The sequence below is a fragment of the Gobio gobio genome (assembly GCF_949357685.1).
Source record: "Gobio gobio genome assembly, chromosome: 2".
Taxonomy (NCBI): domain Eukaryota; kingdom Metazoa; phylum Chordata; class Actinopteri; order Cypriniformes; family Gobionidae; genus Gobio; species Gobio gobio.
The window spans coordinates 3,013,919-3,039,439 of NC_137098.1; the positions used below are offsets into that span (position 1 = coordinate 3,013,919).

Here is a 25,521-nt window from a genome sequence, read left to right on the forward strand (position 1 = left end):
GCGCGAAAGTTGGTCTAGGAAGACTCTGAAAGGAAGTTCCGGTGGGGATAATAACAATTGCTGCACGGTAGGGATCTCATTCGTGGCGAAGAATGGCTCAAGCTCGCGTTACCGATTATTTTGCACAGAGTAAGACGGGTGGCGTTGGTCGGTCTGTACGGTCCAAGGGACAGAAAGTGTCCGTGGACGTTGTGGAATCGGCGGTGATCACTAAACCAAGAACATCGTCCAGAGCCACACGCGTTTCGCGTAAACCGACGCGCGCTCCCGCCACACCGGAGCCGCAGAAACGCGTCCAGCAGGAGTTCCTCAAAGTCATCGACGAGGCTCTGTCAGCGGAAACGGTAACGGTAGAGACCGCGACAGATGTGAGTAATGCGAGGTTAACGGCGAGTCCCCGGACCCCTAAACGGAGCTCGGCGGAGTTCGACGTGTGTTCGGTGTTGTTCGCGTCCACGGCCGAGCGGCACAGCAGCGCCAAGAAGCGCCTGAGGGTCAGCGCGAGCCAGAACGGCGGAACGGCACCGGAGGAGCGCGCGGTTCCGAGGACCGCGAGGAAGAAGCTCGATCTGCTGAAAAACGACGATAAAGAGAAGGTATGTGTCGCTAAATATTGGGTTCAAAACGGAATAGAACAACAACAGACGCGACGCTTTGAAGACGCGACGCAAATACGACGCGTTTGTACAAAATATAAAAAAATATTTTAACTACATTTGACACCTCAACTTTAATAAAACTTCTGTTGCTTAATCTTAACCTGCTTAACATTTTCCATAGAATATCACGTATTCGTTCGTGATAAAATGCTAATGATCTTTTTTTGGATTCAATATTACACCAAAACGATAATTTAGTCAGTTGTAGTTAGTAATGTACTCTATTAGGCTACATTACACATTCTAGCTAATATATCCGCCTAGATTACATTTGACCTAACTTGTTTATAATGCTAATTTCACTTCAATAGTATCTTGTACCATATTGATAAAAACCCACAAGATTACTCAATTTTATCAACATGAAGTGCATTAAACATTACATATTTTAGATAATGTAATCTGATTACTTTGTGACCTAACTTGTTTATAATATTAATTTGATTTATCAATATGGTAAGAGAAAATTATTCCCTTTATCAACATCATGAAGTGCAATAAACACTACACATTTTAGGTAATGTAATCTGACTACTTATTACTTTTAGATTACTTTTGACCTAGCTTGTTTATACTGATTTAAATAGTATAATCTTCTACCATATTGATAAAAAGAGAATTGAGAATAATTGTTCTCAACATGAAGTGCATTAAACATTACTTAACGCATAATGTAATCTGTAAAATGAGTCCTACTTTTGATCTAATTTGAATAGTGTTATCTTGTACCATATCTTTGTTATCAACTACATGAAGTGAACTATTCAAATTAGTATTATAAGCAAGTTAGGTTAAAAGTAATCAAAGTAGTCAGATTATTTACCTAAAATATGTAATGTAATGTTTATTACACATTTTAGCTAATATAATCTGACTACACATTTTAGGTAATGTAATCTGACTACTTTTAGATTACTTTCGACCTAATTTGTTAATAATGCTAATATGAATAGTGTATTCTTGTACCATATTGATAAAAAAAAACAGAATAGGAAAAGCACTCCCTTTTTTATCAACAACATAGTGCATTAAACATTACACATAATAGGCTATAATCTGGTTACTTTTAGATTACTTTTGACCTAACTTGTTTATACTAATTTATATAGTATAATCTTGTACCATATTGATAAAAACAAACACGAAAGTAGTTTTTGTTGTCAAGATGAAGTGCATTGAACATTACTTTACACATAATGTTATCTGACTACTTTTAAATTAGTCCTACTTTTGATCTAATTTGTTTATAATATTAATTTGAATAGTGTAATTTTGTACCATATTGTTAAAAAAAACGAGAAATGACTTGTCATCAACAACATGAAGTTAACTATTTAACAACTATTCAAATTACTATAAGCAAGTTGGGTCAAAAGTAATCAAAGTAGTCAGATTTTATTACTTAAAATATGTAATGTTTATTACACATTTTAGCTAGTATAATTTGACTGCTTTGATTACTTTTGACCCAACTTGCTTAAAATATTAATTTAAATAGTATAATCTTGTACCATATTGATAAAAACACGAGAATTACTGTTTATCAATAACATGAAGTGCATTAAACATTTTAAGTAATGTAATCTGATTACTTTTAGATTACTTTTTGACCTAACTTGCTTAAAATACTAATTTAAATAGTATAATCTTGTACCATATTGATAAAAACACAAGAAAATTACTGTTTATCAATAACATGTTTATCAATAACATGAAGTGCATTAAACATTTTAAGTAATGTAATCTGATTACTTTTAGATTACTTTTTGACCTAACTTGCTTAAAATACTAATTTGAATAGAATTAATCTTTTTTTTTGTTAACAGCAACATTAAGTGGATTAAACAACCTCTGGGTTTAATAAATGTATGAAAAGTTAAAGTTAAATGAAAAGAAAGGGAGTCTCAGTTTTTCATGTAATATAGTCGCTGGTCTGTGCAATTCCATACCTTTTGAGAAAGGAAAAGATGGAATAATTTACCATTTTGTGAAATTCAAAGTGATCATGCCAGTTTTTCAGTATAATCTTAGTTTATAGGTTTTCTTTGCGATTTGGTGACAAATTTATTAGGGCTGGGTATTGACACAAATTTCACAATTTGATTTTGGTTCACAAGCTTTCGATTTTCAATTCAATATGGATTATTTTGGATATGTATCAGGTATAATACATGGAACATTTTCTCAAGGAAAACTCATTTCTGAACTAATGTTTTAAACTATGGGAGTCAGTTGATACTACATTAGCCGACTAATATTGAAGGTACAAATTAACTGATTTGTATACAAACACTTAAATGACACTGTTTTTTATATATAATAATAATAAAGGTATAATTAACTTTACAATTACATAATCATAATTCTACTCCAATAAGTAAAAAAATATATATAAACATTTAAAGGGTGGCTGTCATAACTTGCCAGATTTATTAAATATTGAGATTTAAGATCTTGGGATTTAAGAATCGATATTGTTTTGTAAAAGTGAGAATCGATTAAAATCGAGAAATCGTGTTTTTTGTTGTTGTTTTTTTTACCTAGCCCTAAAATTTATCCAGTCAGTTATATAATTTAGTTTTAAAGGGTTAGTTCACCCAAAAATGTAAATTGTGTCTTTAATGACTGAGCCTCATGTGGTTGGACACCCGTCAGACCTCCGTTCATCTTCAGACACAAATGAAGATATTTTAGTGTAAATCTGATGCTCTGAAAGGCCTCCATTGGCTCAACTTTACACTCTCAAGACCCTTAAAAGACACTAAAGACGTCGATACAAAGTCCATCTCACTACAGCGGCTCTACAATAACTTTATGAATCGGCGACAATAGTTTTTGTGCGCAAAAAAACCCTAAACGACTTATATAGTGATGACGATTTCAAAACAAAGCATCATGAAGCTTCGAAGCGTTATGAATCAGTGAGCCGAATGATGATTCGGATCGTGTGTCAAACCGCCAAACTGCTGAAATTTGGCGATTCAAACTGCTGAATCGACTCACTGATTCATAACGCTCCAAACCGCTGAATCGACTCACTGATTCATAACGCTCCAAACCGCTGAATCGACTCACTGATTCATAACGCTCTAAACTGCTGAATCGACTCACTGATTCATAACGCTCTAAACCGCTGAATCGACTCACTGATTCATAACGCTCCAAACCGCTGAATCGACTCACTGATTCATAACCCTATAAACTGCTGAATCGACTCACTGATTCATAACGCTTCGAAGCTTCATGATGCTTTGTTTTGAAATCGTCATCACTATATAAGTTGTTATTTAGGGTTTTTTTGCGCACAAACTATTGTCGCCGATTCTTAAAGTTATTGTAGAGCCGCTGTAGTGAGATAGACTTTGTAACTTTAGTCTTTAGTGTCTTTTAAGGGTCTTGAGAGTGTAAAGTTGAGCCAATGGAGGCCTTTCAGAGCATCAGATTTACACTAAAATATCTTCATTTGTGTCTGAAGATGAACGGAGGTCTGACGGGTGTCCAACCACATGAGGCTCAGTCATTAATGACACAATTTACATTTTTGGGTGAACTAACCCTTTAATCTTAAATGTTTCTTAAATTTAATATCCCAATTTAATGATCGTAATTTGCATTGGCATGTTGTGCGACTGCGTTTTCCAGTTCTTGAGGTGTTGAGTGTGTTGTGAATGCGTTTGTGTATTGGTTTGGTTTAATGGCTGCTAATCCATCCTGTGTTCTAGAGCACTGAGCCTTTAGCCAACAGCAGCGCTCCGGCTCAAACTGCTAGCAAACCGTCCAAAAACAGCGCTAATCACAATGCTAACGGCTCACCTGGTGGAGACGGTGGGTCCAGGCGGACGAGCAGGAGCCAGGTAACACACGGGTCTTCACACCTGTGGGAACCTCCTGGTGTTCTCATTAATCACACTACTTTTGTTCTTTCAGAAAACGTTTTCTAGAGAGGATGTGGCGGCTCTGAAGTCCAAGCTGCAGAAGTTGAAAGGTCAGTCTGAAGCGGTGATTAGCCCCTCTCCCGCCCCTGTGTCCGCGCTAGCGGAGCTGAAAGCCAGGCTTGATGCCGCCCGGGAGATCTCGGCAAAGGTTCAGCACAGGAAGGCCGAGCGAGTTGTGAAGGAAGCTAAAGCTACTGAGATACAGGCTGAACCAGAGGCGGAGAAAAGGTGAGGTTTGCTGACCGATGCGACAGTTCGTTTACCGTCGTTCAATCATCAGCGGTGTTATTTTCGTTGACGAATAATTTTCGTCAACGACCTTTTTTCACTGACGAAAACGAGACGATAACTAAATAAAAACTAGTGTTGGATGACAAAAACTATGAGGAAAATCAACTGTCGTTTTCGTCAACCAACCGGAGAAAAGGTGAGGTTTGCTGACCGATGCGACAGTTTGTTTTAGGGGTCGACCGATATGGATTTTTTTAGTGGCGATACCTTTTTTTTTTTTTTTTTTCCATCAACCTTAGCCGATGAGTGATACGAGCTGCCGATATTTGGAGCCGACACTGCTTTTGCTCCCTCAATTTACATTATAAAAATGACACAATGATCAGGATGATAACAATTTAAAATTTACAATTTAAAAAAAGGAACATTTTATTGAACTAAAAAAAACAATATTTAACAAATAGTAAAAACAGGTGAGGTAGAACAAGAAAAAAAAAAGAGTTCAGTGGTGAAAATAAATATTTAAGCATAAATAAAAGAATTACACTATTGCACGCAGTATCAACAAGCGAGCAGCATAATAAAGTGCACACTGACTGTACTATACTAAACTATTTACAACCTAGTCATTTAATGGTTACACTCTAAAAAATGCTGGGTTAAAAATAACCCAAGTTGGGTTGAATATGGACTAACCCAGCAATTGGGTTGTTTTGACCCAGCGGTTGGGTTAAATGTTTGCTTAAAACAACCCAATTGATGGGTTAGTCTATTTTCAACCCAACTTGGGTTATTTTTAACCCAGCATTGTTTAGAGTGTAGGTGCACTTCACTTAATCTCTTGTAGAAACACCAGCGGTAATTCAGGAGAAAATCTCCCAATGCTCCACGTGAAACTTCAGTCTTTCCACCTTTTACCATCGTGTCAATTCTCAATTGATTTTGATTAATATGCGCGAGGGAGAGCGAGAGAGTTTGAAGACTGTGAGAGCTGCCCTGTGGACGCCTGTCTGGAAATAATGCAGGAAAAAAAATATCGGCAAAAATTGCAAATATCGGACCGATATATCGGTCTAACACTAGTTTGTTTACCAAATGTATGACTCGACATTTAATCCTTGTCAAGTAAATCGTCGTTCACTCATCAGATTAAAAACTTTAATTTCCAGGGGGGAATTTTTTTTTTTTTTTTTTTTTGTGGTGTGGTGTAAACAATTTATTCCAAAGCAATATTTACAATATCATTGTTAAATCTGCATATTTGCCTTTTATAAAGGCAGTGTTAATTTTGACAGCAAATTTTGATTTAGTTTTGGTCCTATTTTAGTCACCTGAATTGTTTTTAGTTTTAGTCGACTAAATCTACAGTAGCTTTCGTCTCCTAAAATCTAATGAGTTTAGTTAAATTGTAATGCATTTAAGCCTTACATAACTGACTGTCACTTTTTGACATTAAAAATACACGAAAGGGCTCAATTCACTTTTGTGTTTTTTTAAAAACATCTATATAGTTTTTATAACATTGTATTTCGGTTTTAGTCAGTAGGCCATATCAGGTTAAGCTAAAGCTTCAAATAAATTTGTTTATTTATTTATTTAATTTCAAGTAATGACATTTTTTTTAATGGTTTTAGTGAACTATTATAACCCTGATACTTTATTGAATATGTGTCTAATACTGGTCTTTCCTCCTGACTATGAATTAAATGGGAATTAAATTAAATACAGTTTGTGTAACCAAAAATGAATATATAATGCGTGACTTTTAATTATAAACAAGCTGGAAATACACCAGGACTCTTATTTTGAAATGTCTGGGCCTCTTGCAGTTGCAGGAGCTCATTCAAATTCAGATGAGGGAGATAAAATATGCGTCATTACAACCGTCTAAAACATATTACTATATAAACATCGTAAAGTAAACATTATTCATCAGCATTAGTTCATAATCAATATCCTGTCATAAATGTGTGTTATTGATTGAGCTGGTCTGGAGCTGGATTGGGGATGAGCCGTGTTTTCCAGAGGTTAGATCAGCATCTGTTACACAGATCATCAGTTCTGACCCCATCTCTTCCCTAATCCACCCTCACTAACATCCTCTCGTTTTTATTTGTTGACGAAAATAACAGTACGTATTCGTCATAGTTTTTGTCATCCAACACTAGTTTTTATTTAGTTATCGTCTCATTTTCGTCAGTGAAAAAAGGTTATTGACGAAAATTATTTGTCAACGAAATTAACACTGTATAAAGGGCTTTTGAAAACTTTATTAAATGTATGCGTTATCCTTGCAATGCCGATAGTTCACCCAAAACATGTAACTTGTCATGTGCTAACCCTCATATTGTAATAAACTCTCCAGATACCTTGGTGCTTTTGTTTGTTTTGTTGACGTTCTATGTTTTTGTTTCAGAGAGAAGCTCCCAGCTTACCAGCGTTACCACACTCTCGCTCAGGACGTCCCACCTGGTCTCACACTGCCCTACCAGTTCAAACTTCTGGCCGAGATGTTCCGCAGCACGGAGACCATCGTCGGGATGCTGTTCAACCGCTCCGAAACGGTCACTTTCGCCAAGGTCAAGCAAGGGGTCCAGGATATGATGCACAGGTGAGCGGCCAGACGGATCCACCTGCAGAAGGGGGTCTTGGAAGGGGGTCTTGGAAGGAAGGGGGTCTAAGAAGGAAGGGGGTCTTGGAAGGAAGGGGGTCTAAGAAGGAAGGGGGTCTAAGAAGGAAGGGGGTCTAAGAAGGGGGTCTAAGAAGGGGGTCTAAGAAGGGGGTCTAAGAAGGAAGGGGATCTTGGAAGGAAGGGGGTCTTGGAAGGAAGGGGGTCTTGGAAGGAAGGGGGTCTTGGAAGGAAGGGGGTCTAAGAAGGGGGTCTAAGAAGGAAGGGGGTCTTGGAAGGAAGGGGGTCTTGGAAGGAAGGGGGTCTTGGAAGGAAGGGGGTCTTGGAAGGAAGGGGGTCTTGGAAGGAAGGGGGTCTTGGAAGGAAGGGGGTCTTGGAAGGAAGGGGGGTCTAGGAAGGAAGGGGGTCTTGGAAGGAAGGGGGGTCTAGGAAGGAAGGGGGTCTAGGAAGGAAGGGGGTCTTGGAAGGAAGGGGGTCTTGGAAGGAAGGGGGTCTTGGAAGGAAGGGGGTCTTGGAAGGAAGGGGGTCTAGGAAGGAAGGGGGTCTTGGAAGGAAGGGGGTCTTGGAAGGAAGGGGGTCTTGGAAGGAAGGGGGTCTTGGAAGGAAGGGGGTCTTGGAAGGAAGGGGGTCTTGGAAGGAAGGGGGTCTTGGAAGGAAGGGGGTCTTGGAAGGAAGGGGGTCTAGGAAGGAAGGAAGGGGGTCTAGGAAGGAAGGAAGGGGGTCTAGGAAGGAAGGAAGGGGGTCTAGGAAGGAAGGAAGGGGGTCTTGGAAGGAAGGAAGGGGGTCTAGGAAGGAAGGGGGTCTAGGAAGGAAGGGGGTCTAGGAAGGAAGGGGGTCTTGGAAGGAAGGGGGTCTAGGAAGGAAGGAAGGGGGTCTAGGAAGGAAGGGGGTCTAGGAAGGAAGGGGGTCTAGGAAGGAAGGGGGTCTAGGAAGGAAGGGGGTCTAGGAAGGAAGGGGGTCTTGGAAGGAAGGGGGTCTTGGAAGGAAGGGGGTCTTGGAAGGAAGGGGGTCTTGGAAGGAAGGGGGTCTTGGAAGGAAGGGGGTCTTGGAAGGAAGGGGGTCTTGGAAGGAAGGGGGTCTTGGAAGTAAGGGGGTCTTGGAAGGAAGGGGGTCTTGGAAGGAAGGGGGTCTAGGAAGGAAGGGGGTCTTGGAAGGAAGGGGGTCTTGGAAGGAAGGGGGTCTTGGAAGAAAGGGGGTCTAGGAAGGAAGGGGGCCTTGGAAGGAACGGTCTTGGAAGGAAGGGTCTTAAGGAAGGGGGTCTTGGAAGGAAGGGGGCCTTGGAAGGAACGGTCTTGGAAGGAAGGGTCTTAAGGAAGGGGGTCTAGGAAGGAAGGGGGTCTTGGAAGGAAGGGGGTCTAAGAAGGAAGGGGGTCTTGGAAGGAAGGGGGTCTAAGAAGGAAGGGGGTCTAGGAAGGAAGGGGGTCTAAGAAGGAAGGTGTCACAGGGTAACCCTGTTTCTGCTTTCTTGCCAGGCGTTTTGAAGAGAGCCACCTGGGGCAGATAAAGGCGGTCTTTCCTTCGGCCTACACTTTCCGCCAGGAGAAAAACATTCCCTGTTATAGTGCGACTGTGAAGAGGTCCAGCTATCAGCTCACGGTGGAGCCGGTCATTGGAGAAGGTGAGGGACATTCACATTCACTCTTGCGGTAAATGCTGTCAAGGTTTGGTTTAATGTTTTAAAATGATTTAACACATGCTTTATTACTTATTCTTCATTCTTCTTACAGTTTTACAGTGAAATTTTGCAGCTATTTATTTATTTTGGTAGTTATGATATTTGTTTTAAGTGGTACAGGGTTTCTGCAGGTCTTAAAAAGGTCTTAATTCACTCTTGCCCAGATTAGGGTTTTAAAAGGGTCTTGCACAGATTAGGGTCTCAAAAGGGTCTTGCACAGATTAGGGTCTCAAAAGGGTCTTGCACAGATTAGGGTCTCAAAAGGGTCTTGCACAGATTAGGGTCTCAAAAGGGTCTGGCACAGATTAGGGTCTCAAAAGGGTCTTGCACAGATTAGGGTCTCAAAAGGATCTTAAAAGGGTCTTGCCCAGATTAGGGTTTTAAAAGGGTCTCAAAAGGGTCTTGCACAGATTGGGGTCTTAAAAGGATCTCAAAAGGGTCTTGCACAGATTAGGGTCTCAAAAGGGTCTTGCACAGATTAGGGTCTCAAAAGGGTCTTGCACAGATTAGGGTCTCAAAAGGTCTTGCACAGATTAGGGTCTCAAAAGGGTCTTGCACAGATTAGGGTCTCAAAAGGGTCTTGCACAGATTAGGGTCTCAAAAGGGTCTTGCACAGATTAGGGACTCAAAAGGGTCTTGCACAGATTAGGGTATAAAAGGGTCTTGCACAGATTAGGGACTCAAAAGGGTCTTGCACAGATTAGGGTCTCAAAAGGTCTTGCACAGATTAGGGTCTCAAAAGGGTCTTGCACAGATTAGGGTCTCAAAAGGGTCTTGCACAGATTAGGGTCTCAAAAGGGTCTTGCACAGATTAGGGACTCAAAAGGGTCTTGCACAGATTAGGGACTCAAAAGGGTCTTGCACAGATTAGGGTCTCAAAAGGGTCTTGCACAGATTAGGGTCTCAAAAGGGTCTTGCACAGATTAGGGTCTCAAAAGGGTCTTGCACAGATTAGGGTCTCAAAAGGGTCTTGCACAGATTAGGGACTCAAAAGGGTCTTGCACAGATTAGGGTCTCAAAAGGGTCTTGCACAGATTAGGGTCTCAAAAGGGTCTTGCACAGATTAGGGTCTCAAAAGGGTCTTGCACAGATTAGGGTCTCAAAAGGGTCTGGCACAGATTAGGGTCTCAAAAGGGTCTTGCACAGATTAGGGTCTCAAAAGGGTCTGGCACAGATTAGGGTCTCAAAAGGGTCTTGCACAGATTAGGGTCTCAAAAGGGTCTGGCACAGATTAGGGTCTCAAAAGGGTCTTGCACAGATTAGGGTCTCAAAAGGGTCTTGCACAGATTAGGGTCTCAAAAGGGTCTTGCACAGATTAGGGTCTCAAAAGGGTCTGGCACAGATTACGGTTTTAAAATGGTCTGGCACAGATTAGGGTCTTAAAATGGTCTTGCACAGATTAGGGTATAAAAGGGTCTTGCACAGATTAGGGACTCAAAAGGGTCTTGCACAGATTAGGGACTCAAAAGGGTCTTGCACAGATTAGGGTCTCAAAAGGGTCTGGCACAGATTAGGGTTTTAAAATGGTCTTGCACAGATTAGGGTCTTAAAATGGTCTTGCACAGATTAGGGTTTTAAAATGGTCTTGCACAGATTAGGGTCTTAAAATGGTCTTGCACAGATCAGGGTATAAAAGGGTCTTGCACAGATAAGGGTCTTAAAATGGTCTTGCACAGATTAGGGACTCAAAAGGGTCTGGCACAGATTACGGTTTTAAAATGGTCTGGCACAGATTAGGGTCTTAAAATGGTCTTGCACAGATCAGGGTATAAAAGGGTCTGGCACAGATTAGGGTCTCAAAAGGGTCTTGCACAGATTAGGGACTCAAAAGGGTTTTAAAAGGGTCTTGCACAGATTAGGGTCTTAAAAGGGTTTTGCACCAATTAGGATATAAAAGGGTTTTGCACAGATTGAGACCATAAAAGGTCTTTTAAAAAGATTAACATGCAAATTAAGGCCTTTTTAAAGGTCTTAAATCAGAGTAGAAAGTCATTAAATTCATAGTCATGGCATTAAATGTTACATAAATTGCAAAAAATAAATATCTTTCTCTGTATTTGTCTTATTTTCCAATACAAATATTTAAGCATCTTTTAAATTAAGATGCATTTACTTGATGCTAATGTAAAACAAAGTCTTAAAACTGAACAAAATTAAGTGTTTATGCTTAAAACAAAAACAAATGTCAATGAGTTATGGAGAAAAAAAAAATCTAAATTGAAAGGAAAGTTTTTCTGAATCCATTGGCAGGTGTTTGTTTCTGTTTTAACCATAAACTAACTTTGGTTAATCTCACAGAAAAGAAGACAAGTCGTCTTGTATCTCCAGTAGATGCATCTTGATTTAAGAATCTTTAGATGTTTGCATTGGAAAACGAGACTTAAAAAAATGTGATGCAATGGTACAGTAAAAGAGATTTTCATGTTCTAGTGGTTGAGAGCGGAGCGACTTCGTCTTAAAAAAACCTGCAAAATCCCATTATATCAATTTAACATAAAATTAACCAAACTGCACAACACATCGCAAAAGTTTTTTTAACCTAAAACAATCGTTTAAAAATCTACAATTTATTTTAATATATAACTTGTCTCTTTCCCCAGAATTTAACGGCACTCGTCCAGTGTTGTCGGCCTCTCGTATTTTAGAAAGAAGGCGTGTTTTTCACCAAAACCTTGTTGAAATCGTGAAGGGACACCACAAGGTAAGCTGGTTTACTTGCATTTGAGAAACCTAAAAGACTTTTAGAAATTATGTTTCTTGTAAATTCCAATCATGTCTCCTCTTATGTTGAACACAGGCATTCCTGGCTTCCCTAAACCCTCCCATTGTCGTCCCTGATGACAAACTGACCCGCTGGCATCCGAGGTTCAATGTGGACGAGGTTCCCAACGTCACACAGAGTGATTTGCCTCAACCCCCTCAAACTGAGAAACTGACCTCCGCTCAGGACGTGTTGGACCGAGCACGAGCTCTCATGACACCCAAGGTCAGCACTTTAACCTCGACTCTTTGGGGCATTACTAGTTCCATTTTCCTTATGGTTCAGTTAGAATTTGAAGGGGGTCTTCGAAGGAAGGGGGTCTAAGAAGGAAGGGGGTCTGGGAAGGAAGGGGGTCTAGGAATGGTTTTAGTGAACTATTATAACCCTGATACTTTATTGAATATGTGTCTAATACTGGTCTTTCCTCCTGACTATGAATTAAATGGGAATGAAATTAAATACAGTTTATTGTGTAACCAAAAACGAATATATAATGCGTGACTTTTAATGATAAACAAGCTGGAAATACACCAGGACTCTTATTTTGAAATCTCGGCTTACTATTGCAGTTGCAGGAGCTCATTCAAGTTCAGATCAGGAGATAAAATATGCATTATTACAACCGTCTAAAACACATTACTATATAAACATCATAAAGTTAACATTCATCAGCATTAGTTCATAATCAATATCCTGTCATAAATGTGTGTTATTGATTGAGCTGGTCTGGAGCTGGATTGGGGATGAGCCGTGTTTTCCAGAGGTTAGATCAGCATCTGTTACACAGATCATCAGTTCTGACCTCATCTCTTCCCTAATCCACCCTCACTAACATCCTCTCGTTTTTATTTGTTGACGAAAATAACAGTACGTTTTCATCATAGTTTTTGTCATCCAACACTAGTTTTTATTTAGTTATCGTCTCGTTTTCGTCAGTGAAAAAAGGTTGTTGACGAAAATTATTCATCAACGAAATTAACACGGATTGTTAGTCGATGGCATTTGCTTCTGTTGATCGTAGTAGGGCTGACTTAAATGGTTTATAAATTGTTAAAAATCTGTTTCACTCCTCAAAAAGGCACCAGAAATAAGAGCATCAGGGGACTTTTAACATGCTATGCTTTGGGTTACACATATTCTGATCTCCCATATTATTTAGGATGAATATGCACATTGACACTGAGTTAAGACTATATAAAAATTGTTAAACAGTTGATCTGTAAATGAAAATGAGCTTTGCGTGACTGACTCCTTTACGACGGTTATCGTTCCAGATGGAGAAAGCCTTGGCTAACATGGCCTTGAAAACAGCAGAGACATCGTGTGCTAAAGAGTCCGAGACTTCAGCCCAATCTGTGGCTCCGCCCTCAGAGCCGCCCAGTGCCCTCAGAGGAGTTCCTCCATCACTGCTGGAGAGGGTGAGCGACTCCACTTCCTGCTAACCTCAACACATCCACTGCGTTTTACAAGAGCCTGATTAGTGTTAGACCGATATATCGGCCGATATTTGCTTTTTTTTTTTTTTTTTTTTTTTTTTTTTTTTTTTTTTTTTCTTCTTCATTATTTCCGGACAGGCGTCCACAGGGCAGCTCTCACCGTCTTCAAACTCTCTCGCTCTCCCTCGCGCATATTAATCAAAATCACTTGAGAAATGACACGATGGTCAAAGGTGGAAAGACTGAAGTTTCACGTGGAGCATTGGGAGATTTTCTCCTGAATTACCGCTGGTGTTTCTACAAGAGATTAAGTGAAGTGCACCTACACTCTAAACAATGCTGGGTTAAAAATAACCCAAGTTGGGTTGAAAATGGACTTACCCATCAATTGGGTTGTTTTAAGCAAACATTTAACCCAACCGCTGGGTCAAAACAACCCAATTGCTGGGTTAGTCCATTTTCAACCCAACTTGGGTTATTTTTAACCCAGCATTTTTTAGAGTGTAACCATTAAATGACTAGGTTGTAAATAGTTTAGTATAGTACAGTCAGTGTGCACTTTATTATGCTGCTCGCTTGTTGATACTGCGTGAAATAGTGTCATTATTTTTAGGGCTGTCAAAAGATTAATCGCGATTAATCGCATCCAAAATAAAAGTTTGTGTTTGCATAATATATGTGTGTGTGTACTGTGTATAATTATGTATATATAAATACAAACACATTCATGTATATTTAAGAAATATTTGCATGTATATACTGCATATACATTTATATAATTTATATTATATATAAATATAAATATTTTATATATAAATATAATAAATTTTTCTTAAATATATACATGCTTGTGTGTTTTTATATATAAATAATAATTATACACAGTACACACACATATTATGTGAATACAAACTTTTATTTTGGATGAGATTAATCGCGATAAATTGACAGCCCTAATTATTTTATTTATACTTAAATATTTATTTTCAGAATTTAGTTTCACCACTGAACTTTTCTTGTTCTACCTCACCTGTTTTTACTATTTGTTAAATAGTTTTTTTTTAGTTCAATAAATGTTCCTTTTTTTAAATTGTAAATTTTAAATTGTTATCATCATGATCATTGTGTCATTTTTATGTTGTAAATTGAGGGAGCAAAAGCAGTGTCGGCTCCAAATATCGGCAGCCCGTATCACTCATCGGCTAAGGCTGATGAAAAAAATCGGTATCGGCACTAAAAAACCCACATGGGTCGATCCCGAAGCCTAATCCGCGTCTCTTCCGTCTTCAGATTCGTGCTAAAGAGGCTCAGAAGCTGCAGGCCACCATGACGAGGAACCCGCAGCAGGAGCGGCGCCTGGCGATGATGTCACGGCTGCCGGAGTTAGCCAGGATCCTGAGAAACGTGTTCGTGGCGGAGAAGAAGCCGGCGCTCCTCATGGAGCTCACCTGCAACCGCATGATCGCTAGCTACCGATCTCCTCTCAGTTCTGGTTAGTACTGTTGCGAACTTTTATCTTCTAAAGTGTAGGAAACTCAGAAGATGAAGACCAGGAGACTTCGGGACCAAACAGAAGTTATTCTTTTAATGAAACTCTCTGTGCTGCAGGTCGTCCGAAAACAGTCTGACTCAAACAGCAAACCTGATAGATTATATACATTCCAAAGGGGGAGGGATTTACATTGAGATTGAACAAAGCATGTCAATTAAATATACAGGTCCCAGACAGAGTATCACCAATCCTACTCCTAATCAGCATAACTATTCAAACGCATAGACAGGGTTCAACATAAAAAAAAATTCCCACTGGCCCCTGGGGCCAGTAGATCATAGTTTTGCTGGCCCCTTCTATATTTTTATTGGCCCTGAAAGAAATATAAGGAAAACTTTTCCATTAAGCTGTATGTATTGTATACATTTGGATTAATCAATACAGCAAATGGATTACACGAATTAAGAGCTAGAGCCCCTGGAGACATGCAAAAATAACCAAATTGTCATTTTAACTATGATTTTTTTATTGCTATATATATATATATATATATGTCCAACCAACAGTCATATCCAATTATATGCAAGTTATTGTTATATATGACAAAGAAAAGCATCAGAAAAATAAATATAAAAATGTGTATAAACTATTTAATTTCTGCAACACAGCCCTCCCACAGCTCTCTATAAATAACATAGAGAAACCTAAAAATAAACTATATATATATAAAACAAAAGCTAAACAATTAACAAAGATACACATTATACAAGATATTTTTGGCTTCATTTAGCCGTAGTCACGTGACGTAGGTTTTTTGAATCCCGCTTCGGATCGTTCGACTCGAAACATCTGCGCTTCGGATCTACAGTTTAGCGTCAGCCATCCCTGACGTGCACATGAAACCCAAAGTATAATTTACTCGTCTCGTCTCGGTCTGTTTCGGAGCGCGCGCGCTGCCTTTGGAATGACACCCAAATTCACTCATGACACAAGTCAAGCACTCGCACTTTGGATCTATCATTTATGAGCAAAGTTAAGGTGATATATTAGCTAGCTAATTGAGTAACTTACCTTCGACATGCTAACTGTTAACGTTACATCGGTCTTGGCCATTCTTCTTGAGTAGAGCGACCGTTCTCTCGTAACTTAGGCAGTCAAGGGGAGCTCACTCTTCACGATATTGTAAGCAGTGTTTATTAACTTCACCATACGCTGGATTGTGTCGTTGTTGGCTCGTTGTTTTGCCTTTGCGGATGGCCAATCACTGGCCCGCGCGGGATTGGCCAATCACTGGCCCGCGCGGGATTGGCCAATCACTGGCCCGCGCGGGATTGGCCAATCACTGGCCCGACATGCGCTTTTACTGGCCCCAGGCCATCGGGCCATTGCTTATGTCGAGCCCTGGCATAGAGGCAACGACAGTGAGTCTGAAAACAGGTCCGGCAGGAATCTTTTTAAAACAGGAAAATTAAAAAACTTAAATTTGTAATCTTGCAGTACAGACCAGGGATGGAAATTAACTTTGTCCACCAGCCACAAAATTAATAATACAAGCTCTACAATACTTAAGCAGTTTATTTTATCTCAAGTCTCAATGAAATACTGACATTTTCTGTTTCTCTCTAATATACACACAAACCATGAACTGATATGCACTTCATTAGTTGAGTAGGGCAGATTAATGGATGTGGCATTTGGAGGATTTGTGGGCTTTTATGGCTTCCAGTTTTAGGTTTTTAGTCCCAACAATGAAACTATTTCATCTTCTGAAGCATGTTAACGATATACTAGGGTTGCCACCTTCAGTCTGGCAGAATAAGGGACACCCATTCACGACAATATAAAATATACAATTTTATATTTAATTTATTTCTAAAGAACTCTTTAGTAGCCTATTTGGTGCACTTTAAAGGCAGAGTTCACCCAAAACTAAAACATTGTCATCATTTACTCGCCCTCATGATGTTCAAACCTGTATGAGTTTCTTTCTTCTGCTGAACACAACAGAAGATATTTTGAAGAATGTTTGTACCCAGGCTGCTCTGGGACACCATTGACTTCCATAGTAGGAATGAATCTTCCTGTGTGTTCAACATAAAGACATTTATACAGGATACAACTTGAGTAAATGATGACAGAATTTAAATGTATGGGTGAACTGTCCCTTTAAGCAGTCATTCTGAACCAGTAGTCACTTTTTTGACAATTCTGAATTTCAAAAATGTTAATTTTTTATTAATTTACTTAAATTATGACTAATTATTTGTCCCATTTTTATCTAAATATTCTTTTAATAAATGTCAAACTTTAAATGGCAGGATTATTTATGTATGATTACAATGATACATTAATTAGGCTATAATCTATTAATTAACCTGTCTATAATTCTGTCTGCCAAGCTCTGATAATGTATGGAATATTATATTAATATATTATCCATTTAAAAAAAACGTCTATATCTCCACAACACTTTGGTGTATTCAGACCAAATTTGGTACATACCATCACAAGCATGACCTGAGGCTACATTTCACCACAGCGCCACCTACTGGTCAAAAGATGAGTTTTTTGCTTAACTTCTGAATGGCGTGCTCAAATCATGAAACTGGTCAGATTCAGTGCATCATGCCGAATCGAATGATGCCTACTTTCCCATTTTGGGCTTCGGACATTTTGAATTTTGTCCTAAAATGCTGTATTTGAAGAACGCATTAGCATATTACGAAACTCTGTATGTGTTATCGGGACCATGTCCTGAAGGCACTCAGAGTTGAGACGGCGCCACCATGTGGGGAACACTGGTCTTGATGGATTCCTTGGGTCATGTGGAGATGCCATATTTGCTCTAACATGCTATCCGCCATTTTGAATTTCTTTGAAAACCTACTTTTTCGAACTCCTCCTAGACCGTTAGTTTGATTTTCACCTAAATTGGTGCAGATCATCTTCAGACCATGCTGGCAAAGTTATTAATAAACACAACCGTTCTTGTATAACACGAAAATGACTTAATGAAGAGCGCGCCAAAATGGACACAAGGCTAAATCTGCACAACGCTTTGACGTATTCAGACTAAACTTGGTACATGTCCTCACTAGCATGACCTGAGGCTACATGTGGCGTTACCACAGCGCCACCTACTGGTCAAATCATGAAACTGGTCGGATTCAGTGCATCATGCTGAGTCGGATGATGCCTACTTTTCCCATATTGACCATTTTGGGCATCGGACATTTTTAATTTTGTCCTAAAATGCTGTATTTTAAGAACGCATTAGCATATCGGTACGAAACTCTGTATGTGTTATCGAGACCGTGTCCTGAAGGCACTCTTGATGGATTACTTGGGTCATGCCGAGAACAATGATACCAATTATGCCGTATTTATGCAAATTTGCTGTCCGCCATTTTGAATTTCTTTGAAAATCATACTTTTTCGAACTCTTAGATCGTTGGTTTGATTTTCACCAAAATTGGCGCAGATCATCTTCACACCATGCTGGTTATGCACCCCAATTTTTGACCCTGAAAAGCATTATTTGGACAGAATATTGTAAAAATAAATTGTATAAAATATTGGCAAAATTACCCACAATGTATTACATTGAACAATCACAGTCAAAAATGACCGGCCTACCAAAAAAAGGCTTATCAATCTGTCATTAGTCTATATTATCACCAAATATTGTATTCAATCTTTTTGTCAACTTTTCTTTCAAACAGGACATGTTTTGTATTTCTTCTTAAAATTGTGGCTTTGTTTTGAAATGCGTTTAATTTGTACAAAATACAAACTTCCAAGTGAAACATTGAAGTGATAAACAGTGCAAATATTTTCCCCATATTTTGTTGAATATTGACATTAATCCACAAATGTTTTCTTTCTGAGGTGCATAAACTCTGATAAAGAAGGCCAATGAACAATCAGATCCAAAAGTCCAACACTTGTCTTAATAGAGAACAATTTGACACACAGATTGAATCAATATTTGGTTATAATCGCATTTTTACAAGCTTTTTTTTTGACTGGGAACACTGGGTTAAACATGAATTGTTCATTTAGATTTCATGGTGACCGTTTAATAGTGTGTTGCTAATCGTGATGATAAAAGTTCACTTATTGTTTTTTTGGATTCACTGTTGGTTTTTCTGGTGTAACATTGATTCATATAAACTCTCTCCTCCGTCTGCTTCAGATGAGATGGAGAAGCATCTCCGCCTGCTGGCCGAGCTGATGCCTGCGTGGCTAACTCTGCATCCCATCAGGAAAGACCAGTACCTGAAACTGGACAAAACCACAGATCTGAACCTCGTGCTGGACCTCCTGAACCAGAAGATGAAGCAAGAGGAGCGCGTTTGAGCAAACCCAAACTACACCCCAGACCATGTGCAATATTTTATTATGGATTTTAACTTTAGATTGTTTCCTATGTTCCCAGTTTGCGTTCTACTAGATTGTCTCTACGTTTGTTTTAAAGGAGAGATTTCTGCTGAGCTTGTTCATTGCATCTCCGCACAATAATTGTTCATAAATGTTGACACACAGCGTGAAGGTTGAATCATAAGATTCATGTGTTCAATCATTTACAATAAACAAGAACTTCTGTACCTGTCCGTGTACTTCCAGTGAGATTCAGAAATGCACAATGCGGACATGAAGCGGGATTTGTGACTGGTATTTCTACGCTGGTAGGTCACATGACAGTCGGATTGCGTTCATACGGCACAAATTCAAAGTGTAGTGATGGGCGAGACGCTTTGAGACGTTTGTGAATCATTTGTTCTGAGCCAGTGATTCGGAGCACGGACCAAAGTCATGTGATTTCAATCAGGGCCGGCGTTTGCTATAGGCGAGCTAGGCGGTTGCCTAGGGCGACAAATGTGTTGGGGGCGCGCAGGCGCCCTCTAGTGGCGCCCTTAAACTTACTTCCCATTAAGCATAGAATTTAAACAAGCGAAATAAAACATACTGTTTATTAAACATGATCATCCTTGGGCGCCCCCTCAGCCGCAAGTTTAATTACTTAACCTGATTATTAGATTGAATTGATGGTGAGTATTGTCGAACACAGGCGTTCAGGCGTTAGGTCAGGCAAGAGCTCATCAATGGCGCGTTCTTCAAATATGAAGCGGTCTAACGTTAAACCCTCGAGTGCACAGGGACGGAAAAAGAGAAAGGCAGACGATCAAAAGAAAGCCCAGTATAAGTCTTCTCATCTCAGCCATAAAGGTGTCAAACTAAGTAAATTTACTTCGTATTATCGATATTATCAACTAATAATATTGGACGGCATTGGACGTTTTATTGCTGTCACTAAGCTATCACTAGCTAGCTAGTTATCTACATATTACTACGCATTTCACTGACAATAAGGAAATCCAGACGAGCCAAATTTTAATGCTGCGTCAATTTTGAAGGTGAATAGAAATGCCAGAAACAACTGTTCTTCTTTTATTATTTAAGATAGGGATAGAGCTACAAGAACTTATATATTTGAATTTTGTAGTGGTAAGTACAGTGTATCCATAACAGCACTTTTGTTTGTAGAGGGTAAAGTTAATCCAGTTTATGGGTCATAATTTGCTTAAGTGTCTTTACAGGTGCTTAAGAGAGTTTTTGCACAGTTTATGGAGTTAATATTTGGTAAATATCCTTGAACATCCTTTCTAGCATTTGTGTATGACCAATGTATTGCAATTGATCCTTCAAGTCTTAATTTTCTTGATTAAGTGTTGGAGTGACTATAAAAGCATTTTTGTTTGTTCATCCATAGTTTGAGTCATAATTTGTTAAATATCCTCCAACGTTCTTTGTAGAATTTTTGTATGTGCAATTTATTAGAGTGTATCATTTAAGTCATAATTAGCTTTTTAAGTCTTGGAGTAACTATAGGAGCATTTTTGTTTGTATAGTTTTTATAAATACTTAACCCATTTGTGCCCATTTTTTTCTGAATGGCATGTTCTGCATTTATTTTCCCCAGGTTTTTGTATTTTTTCTTGAAAATCGTATTTGAATCTGTGGCAACTATAGTTGCCGGTGGGCAAATATGTTTTATGCAGCCCTTCAATGTCAAATATGTATAAGAGGAGAACATTTAGCATCTAACTCAAAATGTTGATATATATGGGGGGGGGGGCTCAATCTCGCCTAGGGCAACCAAAGAGCTAGAGCCGGCCCTGATTTCAATAAACGAGGCTTTATTACGCCATAACGGTATTGAAATGTCAGTGGTTCACCACTAGGGGGCGATTATCTCTGAACACATGAACCAGTGTCTACATCCCAGTTTAGCCCTCTGCTGCTCTTCCTTTAGGGGTTGTGTTGGTCGTCTTCCCGGTCAGAAGTGACCGGACACCTAAAAATTAAACTTCACTCCAGTAAAACCAATGCAATTTATTTTTCTTCAATAATATTTTTTCTTTTTAATTTTGTATTTTGAGATGATTTAATGTTTTTTTTTTTATATATTTATGCAATAATTATGGTCTATTTTTGCCATTGAAAATTACACAAACATTATGTTGTTTTTTTGTTGCAGTATTTCAGGTTAAAATAGACACTAGGCCTTCAAAACAATATTTTTTTATGGCAGATTAGCGCCTCTTTTGGAATTGTTTAAGAAATCCTGCAACCATGTGTGTAACCACTAGAGGTCTCAATGGAGAATTCACTAGTTCTGTTGAACACCTTTTTAATGATTTATTTATATTGATTTGAATATATAATAAATAGTCTTTGAGATTTTTTTTTTTAAATATAAAGTTTTAGATTTTTTGATGTTGTTAGAAATATAGATTTTTTTTTTCTGTGAATTTGAGTTTCTGCAGATTTCCCATTTATTTCCTATGGTGGTCATTTTTGACTGAAGAGCACAAGTGGGAGTATTTTTTTACAACCAATTAGCATGCTCGAATCATGACCCCAATTTGTTTGTGTGTTTACATACCAAATGCTGGAAAAGTCACTAAGTTTCATATCATTCTGATGAAGCTGTGATTTAAAAAAAATCAAAATGTGGTTCATAGGCCCAGTTTTTCGTGTGTGTGTGTGTGTGTGTGTGTGTGTGTGAGTGGATGTGTCAATATCACACTCTTGATGTTTTAGAGTGTCACTGCTGTGTACTTTTCTTCAGCATTGTGGCCGATTTGTAGATTGAACACACAAATATTCTGAGAATAGTTTTTGCCGATTTCTCATTCATTCCCTATGGTCGCTCATTAATGACCGAAGACAATGAACGCTACTATTTCCTATACGACCAATTAGCATGCTCGAATCATGACCCCAATTTTTGTGTGTTCACATTCCTAATGCTAGAAAAGTCACCAAGTTTCATATCATTCTGATGTGATTTCTAACATTTCAAAACAGAACATTTTCCGGTCAGAAATGACTGAAGAGCACCAGAGGGTTAACCTGATCTCAGATCAGTTTATACATTTGTATGATATAAAGGAAGTCCCAATATTAATAAAACTTTCTACAGACACTTTGTTCAGTGATAATAGATTTATTAATGACATCTTCTAGATGATCAGGGCCTGTATTTATCAAGCGTCTGAGAACTACTGAAGAATTGACTCAAAGCTGCGCTTAAGTTAGTTCTCAGTCGTACTTTAAGTGAAGTCTAACTAAATCTGAAGTTGATTCACGACACTTTGCTGTGCCACAAACAGGATTTTGGATGATGTCACAGGCATGAACCAATCACTGAATAGATTTACTTATTTAAGAATATTCTCAGATAAATTCTCATTGAATGGTGAAATTCCTAAGAGGAGTTTACGTTCAACACACATCTGACAATAAATCATTTTCAAGAGAATACATTATAATACACACATTTGAAGTGAAAGACAAACACGTTTTCCACCATGTCTTAATTAAATGTTTTAAACTGGTGTGCTGTTATTGGCCTAGATCTCTGGATATAATCAGCCATTATGGATTATAGAAGAAAACTGAACTGGCGAGAGGAAGAGGCTTTCGCTTCTGCTTGCTGAATCATTAGAAAAGGCAAGTTCAGCCCAACATTATCCAGCGCTGAGAAAGAAGATAGCGTTTGATGAACTGCTCATTGCAACATTTAAAAACATTCTTCCTCTTCTAGAAAGATTTGCTCATGTCTCCTCAGTGCCATCACAAGCCCCTCCAGACCACTGAGAGACTTCTCCAACTCTTGGAGAACTGGGAGAGGAAGAGTGACTCTTAGCTTGAAGACATTTGATAACTTGCTTTTATAATTAAAGGGTTAGTTCACCCAAAAATGTAAATTGTGTCATTAATGACTGAGCCTCATGTGGTTGGACACCCGTCAGACCTCCGTTCATCTTCAGACACAAATGAAGATATTTTAGTGTAAATCTGATGCTCTGAAAGGCCTCCATTGGCTCAACTTTACACTCTCAAGACCCTTAAAAGACACTAAAGACTAAAGTTACAAAGTCCATCTCACTACAGCGGCTCTACAATAACTTTATGAAGGGACGAGAATAGTTTTTGTGCGCAAAAAAACCCTAAATAACGACTTATATAGTGATGACGATTTCAAAACACGGCATCATGAAGCTTCAGAGCATTATGAATCAGTGAGTCGATTCAGCGGTTCAGAGTGTTATGATTCAGTGAGTCGAATCAGCAGTTCAGAGCATTATGATTCAGTGAGTCGATTCAGCAGTTCAGAGCGTTATGAATCAGTGAGTCAATTCATGATTCGGATCGCATGCCAAACTGCTGAAATCACGTGACTTTGGCGATTCAAACCGCTGAATCGACTCACTGATTCATAACGCTCCAAACCGTTGATTCGACTCACTGATTCATAACGCTCCGAACTGCTGAATCGACTCACTGATTCATAACGCTCCGAACTGCTGAATCGACTCACTGATTAATAACGCTCCGAACCGCTGAATCGACTCACTGATTCATAACGCTCCAAACTATTGATTCGACTCACTGATTCATAACGCTCCGAACTGCTGAATCGACTCACTGATTCATAACGCTCCGAACTGCTGAATCGACTCACTGATTAATAACGCTCCGAACCGCTGAATCGACTCGCTGATTCATAACGCTTCGAAGCTTCATGAGGCCGTGTTTTGAAATCGTCATCGCTATATAAGTCGTTATTTAGGGGTTTTTTGCGCACAAAAACTATTCTCGTCACTTCATAAAGTTATTGTAGAGCCGCTGTAGTGAGATGGACTTTGTAACTTTAGTCTTTAGTGTCTTTTAAGGGTCTTGAGAGTGTAAAGTTGAGCCAATGGAGGCCTTTCAGAGCATCAGATTTACACTAAAATATCTTCATTTGTGTCTGAAGATGAACGGAGGTCTGACGGGTGTCCAACCACATGAGGCTCAGTCATTAAAGACACAATTTACATTTTTGGGTGAACTAACCCTTTAATGTTTGAAAGTAGGAGTACATTTCATGAATTCTCAGCACTTGAGACTAAAATGGCACTTTGAGAAGCTTGATAAATACGGGCCCAGGTTTGTAAAAGCTGCTTTTATGCATGATCTGACCAGCTGTGGAGATTCCAGCTCTTTGAATAGGAACAACTTTGGGGTAGTGATGGGAGAAATTATGGCTTTCGAAACTTTGAATTAGAGCTTTGATCGGGCTCAATTAAAACCCGACCATTTTTTAATACGCGTGCGTTCTGACGAGAGCGAGCCTGTAATAATCCCACTCATGAACCCTCACCGGTAAAACAACGCTCGCTCAAATCCCACTCAGACATGACATTTATCTGGACTGTGGCCGAATATACTTATTGTAGAAACCAGCTTCCATAGTTTATTGCCATGACTTGAATATAAAATCAGTTTTAATATGAGCTTCTTATCATACTTTGACAGATGTTCCAGTGTTAATGTAGCAAAACAGAACTATTATGTTTTTGAAAATAAAAATATTAGTCAAAGCTGATGAACAACAAAGAAACAATAGATCTGCAGGTCTGCAGTTACACTGAATTAGTTTGTCCTGTTCAATGCTGGTTATCATCATGTCAATCAATACAGTTTTGGATTCAATCCTGCATTTAAACTAATCATTCTTTGCAAGATGAAAAATAAAACGTTTTCAAATTGCGAATGGGTTATATACAGCTAGCAAACAAAGAGTGTTCCCTTTATAATAGCTGTCAATCACTGCAGAGAAAGAACACAAATATTTTTCAAGGAGGACTACAAGATTTTCCAGGCATTTTCCAGGACTGGAAAAATTGTCATTACAGCCCTTAAAGGGTTAATAGGAATATTTCTGAATTCTTCATATTTTCTGAACTGTAAAGCATCATGTGACTAACTGTGAAGCACGAGATCTTCAGTACTGTAATAGAGAGAACACAGGTGTTGGCTTCAGCTTGTCAGATCCATTGAGATACTTGAGCTCCACCACCACCACACAGCCTACCACCTCCGCCTTCTGCTGCCGGATCAGAGCACACGCCGCACACAGGGTTCCTGACAGACAGACAGACAGGCAGACAGACAGACAGGCAGGCAGACAGACGTTATGTGGCATTCACATAGGGTGACCACCATTAAACAAACCAAATGTGGGATAATTACTAAGTTTGTGTGGGACAATGTGGGACATGCTACCGACACTAAAACATAACCTGAAACGGTTACACAATGTCTATCTAACTTAATAAAAACATGTGTATTCTGCCTTTCAGATTATA

At 39.0% G+C, this 25,521-nt stretch overlaps 2 protein-coding genes across 3 annotated transcripts in view; one reads left to right on the forward strand and one right to left on the reverse strand.

Moving 5' to 3' along the window:
* On the forward strand, window positions 1–22,314 carry cdt1 (chromatin licensing and DNA replication factor 1). Of its 2 annotated transcripts, XR_013815655.1 has the most exons (11): window positions 1–596; window positions 4,382–4,513; window positions 4,587–4,822; window positions 7,242–7,436; window positions 8,927–9,072; window positions 11,730–11,830; window positions 11,927–12,115; window positions 13,165–13,308; window positions 14,617–14,818; window positions 19,014–19,635; window positions 20,990–22,314. XR_013815655.1 is itself a non-coding variant. In XM_079805958.1 (10 exons), exons 1-10 carry the CDS (start codon window positions 93–95, stop codon window positions 19,175–19,177), a joined length of 2,013 nt encoding a protein of 670 aa, XP_079662084.1. In that variant the 5' UTR covers window positions 5–92; the 3' UTR covers window positions 19,178–20,583. The 2 variants fall into 2 exon arrangements, 1 of the variants encoding a protein (XP_079662084.1); XM_079805958.1 differs by lacking the exon at window positions 20,990–22,314 and having other exon boundaries at window positions 5–596; window positions 19,014–20,583.
* aprt (adenine phosphoribosyltransferase) overlaps window positions 18,582–25,521 on the reverse strand; it is a 12,520-nt gene continuing 5,580 nt past the window's right edge. Inside the window, exons 5-6 of the mRNA XM_079805978.1 lie at window positions 25,141–25,297; window positions 18,582–19,102 (exon numbers count right to left, since the gene is read on the reverse strand). Coding sequence (XP_079662104.1) covers window positions 25,158–25,297 — 140 coding nt within the window. The 3' untranslated portion in view covers window positions 18,582–19,102; window positions 25,141–25,157. The remainder of the gene's footprint in view (window positions 19,103–25,140; window positions 25,298–25,521) is intronic.

What these genes read in the sequence shown, in the direction of transcription:
- cdt1 (XM_079805958.1), top strand. Translation starts at nt 93, where the DNA reads ATGGCTCAAGCTCGCGTTACCGATTATTTTGCACAGAGTAAGACGGGT. An exon ending in AAAACGACGATAAAGAGAAG is followed by an intron (nt 597 to 4,381) that starts GTATGTGTCGCT and finishes CCTGTGTTCTAG; the next exon opens with AGCACTGAGCCTTTAGCCAA. An exon ending in GAGCTCTCATGACACCCAAG is followed by an intron (nt 12,116 to 13,164) that starts GTCAGCACTTTA and finishes TTATCGTTCCAG; the next exon opens with ATGGAGAAAGCCTTGGCTAA.